General features: G+C 36.4%; 2 protein-coding genes across 2 annotated transcripts; one reads left to right on the top strand and one right to left on the bottom strand.

The window, feature by feature from the left end:
- Nucleotides 1-12,511: 12,511 nt before the first annotated feature.
- Nucleotides 12,512-14,976, top strand: LOC145109525 (putative glucose-6-phosphate 1-epimerase). Its single transcript, XM_079046702.1, has 8 exons — nt 12,512-12,723; nt 13,430-13,504; nt 13,599-13,655; nt 13,739-13,896; nt 14,002-14,133; nt 14,239-14,341; nt 14,441-14,540; nt 14,622-14,976. Exons 1-8 carry the CDS (start codon nt 12,646-12,648, stop codon nt 14,837-14,839), a joined length of 921 nt encoding a protein of 306 aa, XP_078902828.1. The 5' UTR covers nt 12,512-12,645; the 3' UTR covers nt 14,840-14,976.
- A 232-nt stretch (nt 14,977-15,208) lies between these two features.
- On the bottom strand, nt 15,209-17,530 carry LOC145107164 (chalcone isomerase-like protein 1). Its single transcript, XM_079044017.1, has 5 exons — nt 17,322-17,530; nt 16,842-16,957; nt 16,565-16,590; nt 16,332-16,423; nt 15,209-15,352 (listed from the first exon to the last, which is right to left on the bottom strand). Exons 1-5 carry the CDS (start codon nt 17,512-17,514, stop codon nt 15,219-15,221), a joined length of 561 nt encoding a protein of 186 aa, XP_078900143.1. The 5' UTR covers nt 17,515-17,530; the 3' UTR covers nt 15,209-15,218.
- Nucleotides 17,531-18,594: the final 1,064 nt, after the last annotated feature.

Here is an 18,594-nt window from a genome sequence, read left to right on the forward strand (position 1 = left end):
AGGCTTTTAATAATATCAAACAAAAGCTTATGAACTCACCAACCTTTGTGTTGACACTTTTCCAAACAACTTGTATTCTCAGGAAATCATTAAACAGGTAACCAAGTGCTTTTGAGGATGGGACGCTAAGGCTTCTACTATTTCATATTTTGTCAACATATTGTAAATTGATTCGTAAACATGTAATTCATACAATGATGTAACTTTTTTCAATTATATATATGTTGGTTGTGTTTGCTTGAATTACTATTACAATTGTTGTTATGATACTATACATGAAGTCCTCCACCCCCGGACGTTTCCGCCATCCTTGGTTTGGGGGTGTGACATTAAGGCCCTCATACGGTGTTTTGTTGAGACGTTTGCACACAATGCTTCGGTTCTGTACAAAGCATGCGGTGGCCACTGCTTCGGCCCAGAAGTAGAGAGGAAGGTGTGCGAAGTTGAGCATGGATCTGGCTGCTTCTACTAGAGTGCGGTTCCTTCGCTCTACTACCCCATTTTGTTGCGGTGTGTAGGGAGCGGAGAAGTTGTGAGTGATGCCCTTGGAAACCAAGAACTATTTAGGATATGATTAGTAAACTCGGTTCCATTATCACTTCGGATACGTCGTACTGATAACTTAATCTGAAGTTCTATTTCCTTTATGAAATTGATGAGAATCTGCGGTGTTTCTGACTTGAGTCTAAGAAAGAAAACCCATGTGAAGCGTGTGAAGTCATCTACTATAACCAATATGTATTTCTTGTAATGGAGACTGGCTACGGTGGATGGACCGCAGAGATCAATGTGCAAGAGCTCCAGTGGTTCAGAAATTGAAGAGTCAATCACCATGGGGTGACTTGCTTTGGATTGCTTTCCACATTCACATGCAGGACAGAGAGTATCATTGCTGAACTTGAGAATTGGGAGGCCTCTGACTAGTTCTCCGCTAACCAAATTGTTGATGTACCTGAAGTTGAGATGAGTTAGCTTGCGGTGCCATAGCCAGCTGACTTCGGATACGGCTTTGGATAGGAAACATAACTGCGGTTTTCCTATGATCAGAGAGACGTCCAGAGGATATATAGTACCTTCGGATCGGGACTTGATCAGACACGTGTTCCTATCACTTGTCATTATAGCAATATTGGTCATCAAATTCAACTCGATGGCCTGCCTTACATAGTTGGCCAACACTGATGAGATTGTGTTTAAGGCTTTCTACATAAGCAACCTTTTGAATAGAGAAGTTTCCCGTAGTAAGAACACCATAACCTCGGATGATCTCATTCGCATTGTTGCCGAATGTGACATTTCCACCGTTGCAAATTGGCCTGAAATCCCGAAGGTATTCTAACCTTCCGGTCATGTGCAAGGAGCAGGCACTGTCAATTAACCATTCATCTTCTTGTTCCTCCTTGCACAAAGCCTGAGAATTACACGGTTAGTTTAGGCATCCAAACTAGTTTGGAGCCTGGGACAATAGGTGAATTTCTGATTGATGCATGGACTGAGGTTGCAGGGACGGGTTTCTTGTCAACTTTTAATCCTAGTCCTGGGTGTTTGTGCAATTTTGGAGTGTTGTGTTTATTTGAAAAATTACGAGGTTTCTGAAACCAACTAGATTTAACATAGGATGAATCTTTTTGGCAACTACACTGACATTTACAGGTTGAGATTTTGTCTTTTGTTCTGACACCATGTTTGGTCAGCGGTCTAAAGGATGAGTTGGGCTTGTGACCGGTCCGAGGTTGGTAATATCTGACATGAGTGTTGTTGGACTTTGAAAAAGTTTGTTTTGAAAAAGGTTTAGCACGTGTAGATCTTTCGGACCTTTTTGTTGGATTTGGTAGAATACCCTTCCACTTGTTAAAATTTTGATGTGATTTTAAAAGTGTTGGAGTGGGTAAGATACCCTTCCATTTCGGATCATCTGAGGAATAGATTTGAAAACCATTGCTTCGAAAAGACCTATCTTTCTTTTGGGTTGTGTCAGAAGAGTGAGGAATGACTGTTGAAACTGTACATTCCTTTTTGTATCTTTTCTTGATGGGAGAGTTTTTTTAAAAATAGTGTGAGAAAATTTTTCTGGACTCTTGGACTTTGGAAATCTGATATGCCTCTTGTTTTTCGAAAAAAATTTGTCTATTTGTGCCTCGGGATCGAATTTCCTCTTTGAAAGCCTTTTTAGCTAAGGTTTTTGGGGAACCGCAGTCATTGATGTTCAGCTGCGGTTTCCTGGAAAGCTTTGAAAATTTATGAAAACGAGGGCTTGAGTCATCCGAACTTGAAGATTCAGGGATTTGAGAACATTATCCCACTTCAAAGTTTTCTATGGGTAATTCGTGATGAATTGGTTGAAGAGTCGCAGAACCTTTGTTCGAGGACTGCGGTAAGGATGATTTGACTACCGCATAGTAAGTCTTAGTTGGGACTTCAGTGGGACTTTTATGGGACTTCTGTGGTTCATGACTACAATGAGAGACACTGCGGTCTGAGGGTAGAGATGGGAAGTCTTGCGAGAGTCCCGGACCCTCAATAACAATTTCTTCATCAACTACGGATGAGGTTTGAGAATTTGGGTAAATTGTGCCACAGATAGGAATTTGATCACTTGTGTGACCCGAAACCTCAGGCACAATTTCCTCAATGATACAATTATTTCTTAGATTATGAAGTCTACCGAAGTGTGTTCTGATATCTTCGGGAAAAGTCTTGTCATTGACTGGGAAATGAAATTCTCGGTCCGAAGGGATTTTACAGTCGATCTTTGTTAAACCGGGGTGAGGAATCCATTGCGGTAGGATATCCATTTGACCAACCCCAATTGTATGTATTGTCCACGGTTCTATTATTTACCAAATTTTCAATAGCTTCACTTTCATTGAACAAATTTTCTATTAAAAGATTTAAGCGTACAATTTCACTCTGAGCTAAATCTCTCTGGTTCAAAGCTATCTCTAATTGTGTTTCACTCAAAATTCTTGCATCTTTTTCTAACTCTAAGTCCTTTTGTAACATAGCCATTTTGAGTCTTTTGTTATCCATTCGTCCTCTTACATGGAACATCTCTTGGGACGCAATGTTCTTCTCATCTAAGGCTTTGTTATAGTCTGTAAGGACGGCAGCACATGTGTCATTAAGATTATCTATGAAAGGTTGACAGTCATGCATGCTTTCGTTTAGAGTTTGGATCATGAGTTTTACCTATTCGACGATGCTTAGAGTTCCATCCTTTGCCATGTAGCAGTAGTTCTTTTCCAGCTTTGTAGACACATCATCATCCGCAGTTGCCAGCATGCAGATTTTGCCTTTTCCTTTGATACTGCTGATGGCTTCTTCTTCATCTCCGGATGACCAAACTTGATGGTCTCTTTTGACATGGGATACGTATGCCCTTGCATTTTCCTTATCTTCCAATTCTTGAGCCATTCTAAGGTAGAATGCTCTGTCTTTCACTACATTGGCCTTGAAATCCTTTGCAAAGTGATTCTCTTTGTTGCACTTATGACAAATTACAATATCACTTTTGTCTTCTGATGGAGTACCGGAGTCACTGGTTTGGATGGACTGCGGTGCCTTCTTTGGTTGAGTATTCTGAGATTGAGGTGGTGGATGAGAACTTTTGGGATATCGAGGATGGTTATTCTGCGGGTTGAAGTTACGATTGAATGGAGGTTTGTTGAACTGTTGATTCTTGCGGAAGGAAGGAGGTGGTAGTCGATTGAACTGTTGGCTAACCAGAGCAATAGCCTTCTGAAATTCTTCTTCATCATCATACTCTGAATCAGCTTCGTATTACTGCGGTGCAGTGTCATACGAGGGAGAGTAGGATTGATTGGGTGGAGCTTGTGCTATGAGAGCGAGTGGTCCTCCGAAGTCAGCACAGTCTTTGAGTACGGTGGATTCTTGTGCTTGCAGTTCTCTGTAGAGCTTGTAGAGAGACAAAGAGTGAATCTTTCTATCTCCTTGGACTATCATCTTAGCCATAGTCCAATGTCTTCCCAAACCATTAAGAAACTGAAGATTTGTTTCATGGTTACTGCGGATGGTGCCAGCATTTGATAACTTGGTGACTATCAGATTGAACCTTTTAAAGGAGTCTTTTAAGCTTTCGCCAGTGTGAGCTTTGAAATTATTGAACTCATTGAGTGCGGTTGTAAGCTTCTTGTCTTGTGCTTGTTCTGAGCCTTCGTACAAATTCTTGAGAACTTCCCAAATCTCTTTTGTGGATTGACAGTTTATGATAATGTCGAAGTTGTCAGGAGCAACTCCACAAGAAATTTCATAAAAGGCAACAACATCATTTTCCATTTTATCAAGATCATCCTTGGTGGGACGGCTCATGACTGGTTGACCTCCTCCTAGTATGGCTGTAGCGCCATCAGTTTGGACTGGTGTAAGAACTGGGACATGTGGTCCTTCTTCTACGGATCGCCATACATCTCTACCAAGTCTCCTTAAGTATCTTTCCATTCTTTGAGACCAATAATGATATTCATTTGATACCAATATTGGGGCTCGATTGGAACCATCAACATTGTTGGAAACATTAAGAGAGAACGATTGTGCCATTTGTCTTTGTTTTTTTTTTTGAAGTTTTTTTTTTAAGAAATGAGCTTCAGTGGTATAGAAGGCCCTTTGAAAATCAGAGTCTTGTTTTCAAAAAGCAACCATTATGGCTCTGATACCAATTGTTGAGAGAAAAACTTTGAGACACACTTGAACAAACGTTAGAATAAGTATAGTTGCGGAATAGTTTATCTCGAAGGATCTAAAAGCTCAACAATAATATTAATAAGTTAGAGTTAGATAGTTAGAAAGTTAGTTGCGGAAAAGTAAAGAAATGTAAATGACAACAATTGTTATATCAAGTATACATATAAGTTGATTCATAACGAGGAATGCATTCAGACCAAGTTAGTAAGTGAGATCAAACTTAGTGATTAAGTCACAAGAGACTTGCTCCGAAGAGAGATTGTAATCAGTTATATTCTAGTGAAGCTTGAGAGTAAAGAGAGATGCGTAATCAGATAGAGAGATAGAAAATGATAGCATCAAAGTTGTATTGAATAAGTGAGAATGAGCTCTATTTATAGAGTCTCAAGAATTAAACTAGATCACGTCTCTAAGAGTAGGCATGCAAGGCATACTGGACAATAGAGAGTATTACAATAAAAGTAGACAAAGTAAAGTAATCTAATAGGTAAGAGTGACTGCGGTTGATGATGACTTCGGGTGAGGTTGCTGATGAAACCTTGACTGCGGATCCTTGTGAGCTGCGGTAGCTGAAGTTCAAGAGGGTCACTTTTCATGATTCAACAATTTCCCCCTAAGTGACCTCTTTAACTTCTCTTCAGTTGTCAAGTTTTAGAAACTTGATCAGTACCAAAATTTCCTGATATTTTCTAACCAGGCGATTCTTCTCAAGATCTCGAACTTGACTTCGGCAGTTGTGTGTTTTGATTTTTCAACTGCGGTTCGACAAACTTCAATCTGCTTCCTTGTAAGGCGGTTCATGGAAGTCAACGGAATGAAGTATTTGGTATCATTGAGTTTCCGTTTGAAGATGACTCCGAGGTCTGGGAAGTTTGTTGCACCTAAGGATCTTTCTTGGAATCCTTCAGTAATCATGGGTTCGGGGTCAAGTGGTGGAAGATCAAATTTTGTGGCTAGGACAGGATGTATGTCTGCATCAATTTTGGCAAAGTCGCAGACAGTTTCCTTCAAGAAAGTACTTGCCCTCTCAAGCGTTATCTTCATCTTCGGATGCTTCTCCGACTTGTTATGGAACACCTTTGCTATAAGAAAGACTTCTTCAGGGTTCATGCATGGGAAGTCAGCTTGGGTGCGGACATAGTTGTGATCCCTTCTTGTGAGAGTGTATTGGATGAGGTCAGCCTTCATGAACTTCCGGGGCTTGTAGTTTTTGACTGCGGATGGTCTATCGTTAGACCATATTTTCTCTATGGAAGACGCATGTTTGGCATAGAACCGATTAAGTCTTTCGAATTCCATAGGCAGTCTCTTGTGGTCGGGCAGGTTGCGGTCAAAAGGCTCAAATACAGTAAAGTATTTAGCAATGGGAGAGATTGGAACATCCTAATAACCATCAGAGGGGGGTTCAGCATAGGTAAGGTATGGTTTGTAGTCATCATCTAGGAGTCTGCGGTGGGGATTGATCCAGGAATTCACTAAGGACTCATCCATAGTGATGTCGAATCCGTTCTCTCTCCAGATGAGCTCCGCGAACTTGGCTGCTTTCCAGTCTTTTTTCTTTTGTTGCGTTGCGGGGGAGTCATCTGAGTGTTCGGATGACATGTTGGATGCAAGATTTTTAAAGTGGGAAGGGGTCTCTGCTCGCTTAGGAGGAGTTGTTTGAATGATCTCCTTTTGCGGTGGAGACAAATGCGGTGGTGGCATCTGATGAGATGGTTGCGGTGAGGGAACTCTTTCAGTAATGATGGGGGGACTTTGATGGTGGGAAATGTTGTTGGAATGATTGGAATGATGGTCTTCTTCCTCACTTCCCCCTCTTGAGGAATGCAACACCGGAGCATCCTCAAGCCATTGTCTGAGACCATCGACTTTGGCATATACTTCTTGGAACTGGGCTTTAAGAGAATCTGCCAGTTGTTGATTGTTGGGGATTGCTGTGTTGAAGAGCAGCCGGTGAATCTCCTTTGTGAGTTGAAGAATTTCGGGGCCATGGAAGTTTGATGATAAAGATCGTTGCAGTCTGTTCATTGTAGCTTGAAGGACTGAGATAGTGGACTCATATGCAGTGTGAGTCTCAGCTATCAGCTTTTGAGAATGAGTTGACTGGTCCGTAATGGCTGCTTGTAAGTCTTTCGTGATTGCAGACACCTCAGAAATGAGGCGCTCCGCAGCAGCCATTAATTGCTTGTGATCAGCTTGGCTACTTGTGTCCAGGGATCGGATTCCCATTTCAACCTTCAGGGAGATGCGCTCAGCAGCCAATCTTTCACGGGTTTCCATTCTTTCTATTCTTTCGATCAAGGACTGCGGTCCAGGAATATCTTCTGGTTACGGTTGTGTTGGTTTAACCGCGAGCTAGAATCTGATCGACTGTAGCTTGCAGACTTAAAAATTCTTTTCTGGTCACCGCATTCTTCTTCTTCTTCTTCTTTGCTTTTGGCTTGGAGGTTGAGTGTTGAGAACCACTCGATTCTTCATCTTCATCGAAAATCATCAAATCGTCATCAGAAGGAGGGGGTTGATTTACCTCATTCATATCAAAGTCGTCGAAGCCGAATGTGGGAGCTGAGCTGACTTCGATTGCGGTTCCTTCTTCTTGAGATTCTTGAACAATTGGAGTTGGAGGGACTTTGGAGGTACCTTCACCATCATGAGTGGACTGAGCCTTGCGGATGGTTTCAGCCATTTCATACATCCATTCTTGTACTTTCAGGATGGTGGCTACGATATTGGCGTTGTTGATTGCGTCTGCCCAATACTTAGCCACATATTGAATTTCCTGTTGCTTTTGTTGCAGTTGCTTGATTTGCTGATCCTTTCTTGCTTGGAATGCCCTACGGAAAGCGACATACTTCTTGATATCGGACTCAGACACCGGAGTGTAATGTAACCATGAATCATTCGATTCATCTCCGTCAAATCCTTGGAATCGCACCGAAGTGTCCTTCGGGTTCACGGATCCTTGCACATTGGTGCTCACCGTGCCTAAACCACCTGTTACAGATGTAAGCAGAGTAGGATTTCCTGAGCTTCCTCGGTCTCCTTGACCCGTAGTCAAGTCTGGCCTCGGCTCAGTTCTAGAAAGGGCGGAAGAATTGCCCTGCGGTTGGGAAGGTGTTTGAAGTGTTTGGGTTACAGTCAAGCGGATGGAGTTCAACTCCTCAGGAGAAAAGAAATGAAGTCGGGAAGCCCTGGAGACCTTAGGGCGAGAACCAGTGTCATCCTCTTGGGAGTGAACTGGGGGGAAGTCTCCACGATGTGGTGAAACAGACACACTTTATGTGTCTGATTGGAAGAGGATTGTGGTGTTGAATGGGTCTGCGGCCACCCTAAGGACTACCGGAGCCTTTTGAGAGGCTGTGGCATCTGTCCGGTCACGTATTTGGCCAGTGGGATCGGTTTTTCTTTTCTTTAAGATGGAGATGGGTAGTGCATCCTCATTAGAATCAGTTACATCGGATTCGTCATTTGAGGGTACAGTTTGGGTGATTTTGCGTTTCTTTGAGGGTTCAGTTGGTTTGGGAGCATCTTTCTTTGGAGTTCTTTGTTTCTTGGAGATGTTGCGGGGGCCTTGATGGGCTGAGACTAATTGATAATATGTAAACGCACCAGTAACTTGGTGTTATAAAACGTATTGTTGTGTGTGATTCGGTGAGTGAGAACAAGCGAGCATTGAGTCGAAGTTTATCCGTTCCTTTTACCCAATGTAGGATAAAAGCGATATCTGTGGGCCCCTCGATGATTTAGTGATGACAAAGGAAAGTGCTCGGCCGGGCCAGGACTGATTTGATTTGTTCAATTAGTCAGTTATCATAAATCAGAAATCGGGAAACAACACATAGACTTAGAGAATCATTTCAATCCATGTCTCATGTCTATATGATATCTAGAATGGAGGAATATATGATCCCTTGTCTAAAGGACGCGTTTCTGATGAGATCAGAGTTGACATCGGCTTTTGAAAGCTACGATTGCGGATCATGATCTGAAGTCATAAGCAGAATAGTTATTAGACTTATCCAAGTGGGAGACTGTTGGATTAGTGTCTAAGTCCATAACTATTTTGGTATGTACTTGACCCGATGGTGCATGGTCCTTTTGGGTTGCCTTCACCAAAGCAACTTGATAGGATGAATTATGGAGAGAGAGGATTAATTATGATTTATTAATATATTATGAGAATAATATATTAAAGGAGAAATCATATTGTTTAATTAATATTAGTCAATAATTAATTAAGAATTAATTTTGTGGCTAAAAGAGATTAATTAAACTTAGGGGACTAGAACTATCAATTGTGTGATAGTTGAATATTGGGTTAATGGACTTCTTATTAGAGGGGTAGACGAAATCTATGGGGAAACCCATTAGAAATCGTCCAAGGCCTCTAAGGGAGGAGTCAATGGGTTGCTTAGGGTCTAAGCAGTCAAATTAGGGTTTCCTTGTTAGATAACCCTAATAGCCTCACTATTTAAGCACCCCTAGGGCACCAAAAACGTGGACAACTAATTCCTTAGGGGTTCTAGACGTTTTTTAGTGCCTCTCCTCTTCTCCTTCTTCATCCTCTTGCTCTTGGTGTTTGTGAGCCATTAGAGGAGTGACATTTGTGACTCTAAGCTTTTAGAAGCCAATTACAAGAAGGAATAGATTGTTATTGCTACATAACAATCAAGTTATGATCTAAACCCTAATTCTTATGTTAATATTGATTATCACATGCTAGATCTAGGGTTTATGGCTTTGGATGATTATTGCATGTTCATTAGACAAACTAGATCCAAAGCTTTAGGGTTTGCATGTACACCATAGGAATGTTGTAGTGCTCATAACCCATCATAATGTGGAACCTTTGAGACACCAACAATGACTCAACTTGATGTAGATCCTAGTGCAAAACTCTTAAAATCTTAAGCTTGAAGTTCATAACCAATATAAACTTCAAGAGGGCAAAATATATGCAAGTAATATTCAATAACTCAAAGCAAAGAAGAGAGGGAGAGTCTCCTAGAGAGCTCTCGGTCATGGAGAAGAGAAGAAGGAATGAGCACTCTAGTCATATGCAAGCCTTATATTTATATGCAAAAAGTGAAGTTATTAACCATTAGTCCTTAGCACTTTAAGCAATCTTGTCCCCATTGTCATATCATGTCTCTCATGCCTTTAAAGAATGATTAGACAAGTCATACACTTCTTCTTTTTATGCATATCTCGAAAATTGCATAAAGAAGAAGAAAGAAAGTCAAACTTTTATAAACTCTTTTATAAAATATAAACCTTGTCTTTTAGGAAAAAGACAAAAGGATTCAACTACTCCAAAAGTTTGTACATGACGTATAAATCATACCATATGATGTATATTAAGTTACTTGCTAATGAATTTTATTATTTCCATGAAATAAATAATTTTCAATTTAATTATAAGAGTTTTATTGAATATTTATTAAAATCAATTTCTAATAAATAATCAATTGTATCAAGTTGTTGTTAGTGTGACCCATTAGTATCATATGTTATTTAGCAATATCACTTTAATATGGCTCTTGAGAATACAAGATCTTTCACAAAATAGTGCCAAACTGAAGATGAGAGCTTTGCTTGCTAGATCCTTGCTTCCTTCTTCCAACTTTCTTCTTCTTTTGCTCCAAAATACCACACTAATTCACAATATGAGAGTGAAGGATGATTAGGGTTTACAAGGGTCGATATGAGGGTTTGGAGGCTGATAAAAGATCAGCCTTAAGGACTTAAGGAGGTTATATAGGGTGCAAAACCCTAAAATTTAGGGTTTCTCATCCATCCACCAACACGTCGAGTTTCCCCTCACCAACTCGTCGTGTTGGTCCATAAAAATACATGGCCCAAAAGTCCTTCAACACGCCGTGTTGAGGCTACCAACACCCCGAGTTCAAATGGAAAAACATGCTTAAGGAAATAAATTTCATACCTGGGAATCGGGATGTTATATTTTTATATATTATTATTTTGCATATATATTTGATGTTGTGTTTGATGTTTTTATATATTATTATTTTGCATATATATGCTTACATCAAAAGAACCCAACAAAATTTAAAGAAATTCAAAAGCATATACCCCCATTCTTCAAGTTTTCACCCAAAAGACCCATGTTACAAATGTTAGGGTCGGGTCCAACCAAAAGCATGTCTTTTCTTAGATAAGGTACAGCTATGAATTTTATTTTTCTTCGGATCATGTACTCAAGGACTTGATATGGCCCTTAAGAAACTTTTCTTAGTCCTACAATTTTATACTTGATTTTTTTTTTCACTCAAAAGATTATTTTCTGCAATATCAATTTTGAGACTTTATGGATTTTATCATGTCAAATAATGGGTCAAGTGTCGCATCTTCCTACTTTTGGGAAAGTTTGTGGTGTACTACTCACTCTCATAGTGCTCCTGTTCATTGTAACATTCATTTAAACCATGCAAAGCATTTTTAAACAAAACGTTATTAGATCGCAATTCATGATTTGTTGTTTAGATTTAATATATCTTTGATTAAAGTTTGATTGTGATTTTGATAAATATAAAGCGACCAAGAATAAAAGGAAGAAAAACGTGATGAAGTTGGTTTTATACAATGAATAGAAAAAAAAATAATAAATGACCGACATAGGATATTTAGAGACAAGTGACAAAAGATGTTATACAGTGCCGGTTCTGAGGAATTAAAATATTTTCAAAGGTTTAAGATGAGCCAGAAAAAAAGAGCCCTTATCGTTATTAAAAGTTTTTATTTTTAAATAAATATATATATAATAAAAAAAAATTAGGCCTTGGGAGCTGGTCCCCCTCAACGCCCACCATGATGTTGTACTTTTTTATAAATAGAATAACAATATACTATACTATAACTTTCATCAATTTTAGGCAACATACTTTCATCAACTTATACAACTTGAAACAAAATTTAGATTCCATAATCCTCTCTAATAAATAAAGATTTTTTTTTGCCACTTGTTATTCTTACATTAACTTGGACACATATCATTTTTTGGAATTTTTGAAATTTTTTTTTTCCAATGTCATTTTCTCATTTTTTTTATCTTTTATTAATTAACAAATCAAATTTACACATCAATTAATAATTGTCTTAATTAAAAATAGTCAATAAATTACAATATTAGTACTTACATATTGTATTTAATACGTTTTCTTTTAAATTCAAATTTTAAATTTTAAATTTCAAATCTAAAATTTCAAATTTAAATAATTTTTTGTTTAAACCTTCATATATATATTTTTTTGTTTTACCAAACCCGTATAACATACGGGTGTCACAACTAGTCTAAAACATATGAAAGAAATAAACAAACATAACCACATAAATTAACAAAGTTTGTTCCATATACATTCACAAACAGATTTTGAATCATCAATAAAGATTGTAATTTAAAAAGATCACGTAATATTATCCAAATATATAATTAAGACCAAAATCTAAATAACGATTGTTAACGGACATAGATGAATACATTACAAAATGACCTCTCATGTGTTCTTTCGTCTAATTAAACAGACAAAAATCTAATGTATTTTTTTTTTAATAAATAAATTCACTACAGCATTCACTAAACGTTCAATTTGTGTACACTGTGACCTATATTATATATATGGTTTAAATATATTATCTTTTATTATTCCATTATTCTATACCTTAAAATACAATATTACTTTTTTATTTAACTTTTATGTAATGAAATATTTTAGTAACTTGACTTTTGCGTTTATTGGACGGATGAAAATGAAATAAGCTAAGAGGTGTTCTTAGAGCTGATTGATTTTGATTCTATTTTTACGCTTTTTTTTCCATTCCATTTTTCTCTGTTTTTGTTTCTATCCTCAAATTTCAAATTCTCTTCTTCTCGTTCCTTTTCAATTTCTTCGTGATGCTCTCTTGGTTATTACTCTGAACGAATTTATGGCGAATAACATCATCAAAGAAGGCGATCGATCGCCTCGAATTATATTGCATGAGCCTACCGGATCAACGGTCGAGGTTCGTTGTTTTTTTTTGATGATTTTGCTTTTTATATTTGATTCTTTCGGTAATCGTGCATGACAGGTTTTTGATCCGGTTTGAATGTTCTATTCGGTGTTTTGTATGTATAAGTTTGAATTTGTACTAGAGATTCTTTTCGATAAACAAATTTTTTGGGCTGGAATTGTTACAGAATCAAGTGCTTGATGGATGCTGTTAGTTTACGTTTGCGTATGATGCCCTTAGGGCACATTTCCTGCACCAAAATTTCTGTTTTTCTTTTTGAAGTCGAAACGTAATCATTAGAAATATTGTGAATTTTTCCAATTGGTGATCGCAACTATTTGGGTAAATTATCAAACCTGTAAATTGGTTAGCAGTGAGAAAGATGGAATCGGTTAGTGCATTTTTACGATCGCCAATTTACTGGTTTTCAGTCATAATAAGAATTTGTCTAAAGTAATGCTTTAAATTTGAATAACATGTATGGATGAGCCCTTAAATTGACCATAGCAGCTTAAAGTTCTAGGGCACCGTGTATAATTTCTAATGCCGAGTTTGTTTACTTCTTATTTCATACTTCTGTTGCATGCTTTTTTGTACAAACTGATTGTCAAGTATCTTCTTGACTTCTTCCCCTATTTCTTAGAATAATTGAATTGGGATTCTTTTTGTTTATGTGTGGATTCTTACTGTTTGATTGTATCTTTTTCTATCCAATTAGGTGCTCCTGTATGGGGCTCAAGTTATTTCTTGGAAGAACGAGCGTAGAGAAGAACTACTTTTCATGAGCAACAAGGTAAAACTGTCATAAGATATTAGTTTAATTATCCATGAAAACTGCACATATTCAGAACTATATTGACATGAGAACTTACTTACTCACCCTGCAGGCAGTTTGCAAACCACCTAAACCTGTCAGAGGTGGCATACCCATTTGCTTTCCACAGGTTTGAGTTAAAAAATCCATTCTCCTATTAACCTTCTTTTTTCTCAATGAATGCACTTAAAAACTTTGATATGCATATTTCAGTTTGCAAACTTTGGTTCACTTGAGCAACATGGATTTGCCAGAAACAGGCTATGGTTGTTAGACGAAGATCCTTCTCCTTTAACTCCAGCTAACAATCAATCAAGTGCAGATCTTTTACTGAAATCAACAGAAGATGACCTCAAAACATGGCCATACAGGTTACTTTATACTTTGTTGAACTACTTTTTTTTAGTTTCTGTTGATCTTTTCATTGGTATATGGAGCTCAATTGGGTTCTAAATACTTTTTTTTTTCTTTTGCAGATTTGAGTTGAGGCTTCGAATTGCTGTGAGTGCTGGAAAGCTAACTTTGATCCCTCGTGTGAGAAATGTAGATAACAAGGCCTTCTCATTTACCCTTGCTCTCCGTAATTATTTTTCTGTATCTGATGTCAGGTTTGCGTTTGCATTTGCCTACTCCATTTTCATAATTCTCTTGAAAAGACATTATTGTCCTTTCGAGTTGTATTGATTTGCTTTCTAATTCATTTTCATTTGCAGTGAAGTACGTGTTGAGGGGTTGGAGACACTCGATTATTTTGATAATTTGATGAAGAGAGAAAGGTACACAGAGCAAGCAGATGCCATTACTTTCGATGGCGAGGTAAGAATGGAATGACTCATTCCATTCCATTCCATTCCTTCTGTCATTTCATTCCATCCAATCATTATATAACATATTCATTTTTTTTTTCTTTTAAAGATTGATCGAGTATACTTAAGTACACCTACCAAGATTGCCATAATAGATCACGAAAAGAAAAGAACAATCGTCCTACGTAAAGAAGGCATGGTGGATGCAGGTTTTTCTCTTCACCATCTTTCAATTCCTTAAAACCAAAATTACGAAATCGCCCCTAACGATTATGTCCACTTTTTTTCAGTTTTATGGAATCCTTGGGACAAAAAGGCAAAAGCAATACCCGATTTGGGAGATGAAGATTATAAAACCATGTTATGTCTGGATGCTGCAGCTGTTGAAAACCCAATAAATTTAAAACCATTTGAAGAATGGAAAGGTCGTCAAGAACTCTCTATAGTCTCCTCAAGTTATTTCAGTGGCCAATTGGATCCTCAAAAAGTTCTTAATGGTTTACGTTAATATAATCCATCATCCAGCAAAATTCCAAGATTACCCCTCCAGTAATTTTCCAGGTTTCTTACTTCAATTTTGCTGCTCTGGTTATCACATTCATTTCATGTTTAGGGTTCTTCAATATTTACCAACAAAAAAAAAAACAAGATCCATTGTTATATAAAAAATATATATATTTCCCTTTGATCAGTGAGAATGTAAAATGTTGCCCTCAGCCATGATCTGATCCAATCCACCTGGTGTCATTTTTTTTTACATGGGGTTCATGAGAATATATTATACAATATGTATCTTGATATCTTGTATTCATGCATTTGAATGAAATATTTTGCATTTAAGATACTGTAAAAAACATGATTTTATTTATCTGTTGCTGTTTTACAAATTAGGAGAGTGAAATTAGAGACATCCCAAAATTTTCTTTTGCTTCTTTGTCTAAAGGATCATCTCGTAGATACATATAGATATAGGCCTTGCAGAGTGTCTCACTTTCAAATTTGTTCACCACCTTGCCACATACTACATGCATCAAAAACACATTTTTTTTTTAATTAAACAGCCCCTAAGTTATATGGATTTTCAATGATACCCTTATATTTATTAGTTTTTTTATAAATTTGATTTAAATCTTTATTATTACAATGAATTGTTAAATTTTACCATAGACAACTTTTTTGGTTTCGACTTTCGAGTATAGTTGATTTATTGCAATTTTGGTCCCGAGAAGTGTTTTTTCTTGCAAGTTTGGTCCTTATTTGAGGCTGTTGTAACGTTTTGGGTCCCTTGTCCAAGTAATATAGTCATTTTACTTGGAATGGGATCAATAAAATTACAAAAACCTCAAATAAGGACCAAATTTGCAAGAAAAAACACTTCTCAGGACCAAAATTGCAAAAAATCGGCTACACTCATGGACCAAAATGTAACTTACTCTAAAGTAACAAGTGTAGCCAAAATAAATTATTCTTATATACTTAATTTCGAACTAATTATCTTATTACTAAAACAACGTATTATTAAATAAAAAGTTTACATTTATAGGACACATTTAAATAAGTTCTAAACACAATAAATTATCCTGTTCAAAATTATTTAAAGTACGTATTTTTTATATAGGTTTGAAACATAAAAATTAAATTTAATATATATCACAAATTAATATCAATTTAGTTTAAAATATAATTTTATAAGTAAAAAAATATTACAATTAAAAGGGAAATATACAGAAAAGTTCTAATTATTTTGGGAAAAGTCTTAATTTTTTTTTTTTGAACAAAAAAGTTTCGATTATTTAATTTTACATGATAATCTGTCATTTCCTATTAAAATAAAAATAATGTATTTTTCGTTAATTTGGACAAAATATTAAATAATCGGGATTTTTCCATTTAAAAAATAAATTTTAAGACTTTATAAAAAGTTTTCTCAAAATAATAAGATTTTTTATGTATATTTCCCTAAATTAAAATATCATTATACAATTAAATAAACTAAATACCTTTTGTTTCTAGAACATATCCTGGAAGGCATGTGATCTCAATTTCAGAACCAGGAGTCAGCTTGATGTCAGCTGTTGCTTCCCCCAAAATCCTTCATTAACAACAATGGATTAGCCTCAAAGCTTTATAACTAATAATATCAAACTAAATAATATATATATATATATATATATATATATATATATATATATATATATATATATATATATATATATATATATACACACGTTACCCTAGAATTAAAATATGAGCTAAATGCTAGAAATATCAAAATTGTACTTGGAAAATCTACGAAAATACCAAAGGGCTTGTAGCCCAGCGGTATCAGGTGGTGTCTTCCCTCTTTGAGGTCGAGGGTTCAAGTCTCGTCGTGGATATAGGTGGAATAGGTGTTGTTAACTTAGAAGTAGATTAGATTTGACGGTTCAAAAAAAAAAAAAAATTGAATGCTACTTTACAATAAGCAAAAATTGCTATTTTGATGCATTTAAGCGTTAAAAAATCCCAACTGCACTATCAACCACCATCTTATACATCTTTTTCATAGCCTTTGACGATGAGTGTTCTGAAATCGATTTTGAAGATTTCAGAACACCCATCAGTTTCTGGTTATCCGTATATATCCCTGCAAAAATAGAACATCTCAAAAACAATCCTTACAGAATCTGTACTGCTTTTGCAGGGATACATGCAGATAACCACACAACCCATCTCTGGTTATCCACATGCATCTTAACAAAAGTGGCAAAAAGTTAGAAACGGTGAATGCATGATTTGTACTAGAATACATCATTGGGTTGTATAGTACAACCCACCATTCCATCCAAATACAAACCATGCAAACACCATTGGGGATATATCCTTAGCAAATGTTGTAGCAAGAGTGAGAAATGGTGCATGTAGGATTTGTACTTGGATGGATTGGTGGGTTGTACTGTACACAACACACCAATGCATCCGAGGACAATGTCCAACCGTCCGATACCAACCAAAGCTATAGATTTTTAGCGACAACCCGAACACATGTTTCTTCCTTAAGCCAATAGCTTTCAACTCTTTTCCATCAGTTAACTTAATCGGAAACGAAACACCCGTTATTCGTTCAATTTCAACTGGGATCTCCTTCTTCACATCTTTTTCAGTTTCATCATTTGTGGTGGTTGATGACGTGTGTAAGTTCATGTTAGGATTAGGACAAAGTAGGATATAGGAAATAGGAAGTAGGATCGATATACTTTTATTATTTATATATTGGTAGGTTAGAAACGGTTTGGAATGAGTTGGATTTGGAGACGGAAATTTGGAGCTGTTAAGAAGGTAAAACCTTTTTCTCACGTCTAGATGATGATGTCAAGGAATGTACAATTATTGATGCATGATATACAATGCAGTAATGCTAGATGGATGCGTGAAACTAATGATCAAATGATTTTTGTGTGATATGGATTATTAGGTTATGGTGGCTTGTTGAATTTGAGTTAAACGGATTATGATTTGCTGTGTTAGTTTTAATACGTGTGTTTTGTTTTGTTTGGATCAATCTAACGATACTAGAACACCTTTTGGAACGGATTGAATATGTCAAAAGAATTGTAATTTGTGGTATCTTTGATAATAAAAATTGAAAATTTATTAAAAAAATTACCTATAATCTAAAAAAATTATGCATGTTCCAGTTATATAAATGGAGTATTTTTGGTCTTTCAATAAAGAAAGAATAATTGAATGGAATTGTTTTCGGTCACCTTCTTTTTTAATAATGGTGAAATCCATCAAACATAGATTTTGAAGGAATCTTGTGACCTGCGAGAATAGTACGGAATGGAATCTTAAATTTCCAATCTTGTTAGAGAATTTATGAACCAAACATGTAGGTCTCACAATTGTGGTGGGTTCGGGTTGACGGGTTAATGAGTCAGAATACATTGATCCAACTCAATTCATATAATATATGGGTTGGCGGGTTGGAAACATCAACCAAACACAACCCACATAACATGATTAAGTATATAGGTTCGCGGGTCAGTGTGTCGATTTCGGGTCAAAGAGTAGACTGTCTTTTTCAAATAACTTTTTGCAAGTTAAATTTATACGAATTATACACGTCCTTAAATTAATTAACAATTAGTATTTTACATAAACTAAAATGAAATAAACAACCAAATACCAATCTAAGTATCAAAACATCCAAATGAAATTGCCACCCCAACAAATATGTCCCAAATGTTATGGTATTTCATTAATTATATATATACTTTACTA

Source organism: Lactuca virosa, chromosome 4 (assembly GCF_052849685.1).
Source record: "Lactuca virosa cultivar CGN04683 chromosome 4, Lactuca_virosa_CGN04683_v6, whole genome shotgun sequence".
In the NCBI taxonomy this organism is placed as follows: Eukaryota; Viridiplantae; Streptophyta; class Magnoliopsida; order Asterales; family Asteraceae; genus Lactuca; species Lactuca virosa.

Bases quoted from the DNA above. Each gene is read 5' to 3' on its own strand.
- LOC145107164 (XM_079044017.1), bottom strand. From the start codon at position 17,514: ATGAACTTACACACGTCATCAACCACCACAAATGATGAAACTGAAAAA. The intron at 16,958-17,321 runs GTTGGTATCGGA...CTATTTTTGCAG, and splicing joins GCTAAAAATCTATAGCTTTG to GGATATATACGGATAACCAG. The intron at 16,591-16,841 runs GTTGGGATTTTT...TGATATTTCTAG, and splicing joins AGATGGTGGTTGATAGTGCA to CATTTAGCTCATATTTTAAT.
- LOC145109525 (XM_079046702.1), top strand. From the start codon at position 12,646: ATGGCGAATAACATCATCAAAGAAGGCGATCGATCGCCTCGAATTATA. The intron at 13,505-13,598 runs GTAAAACTGTCA...CTCACCCTGCAG, and splicing joins TACTTTTCATGAGCAACAAG to GCAGTTTGCAAACCACCTAA. The intron at 13,897-14,001 runs GTTACTTTATAC...TTTCTTTTGCAG, and splicing joins CTCAAAACATGGCCATACAG to ATTTGAGTTGAGGCTTCGAA.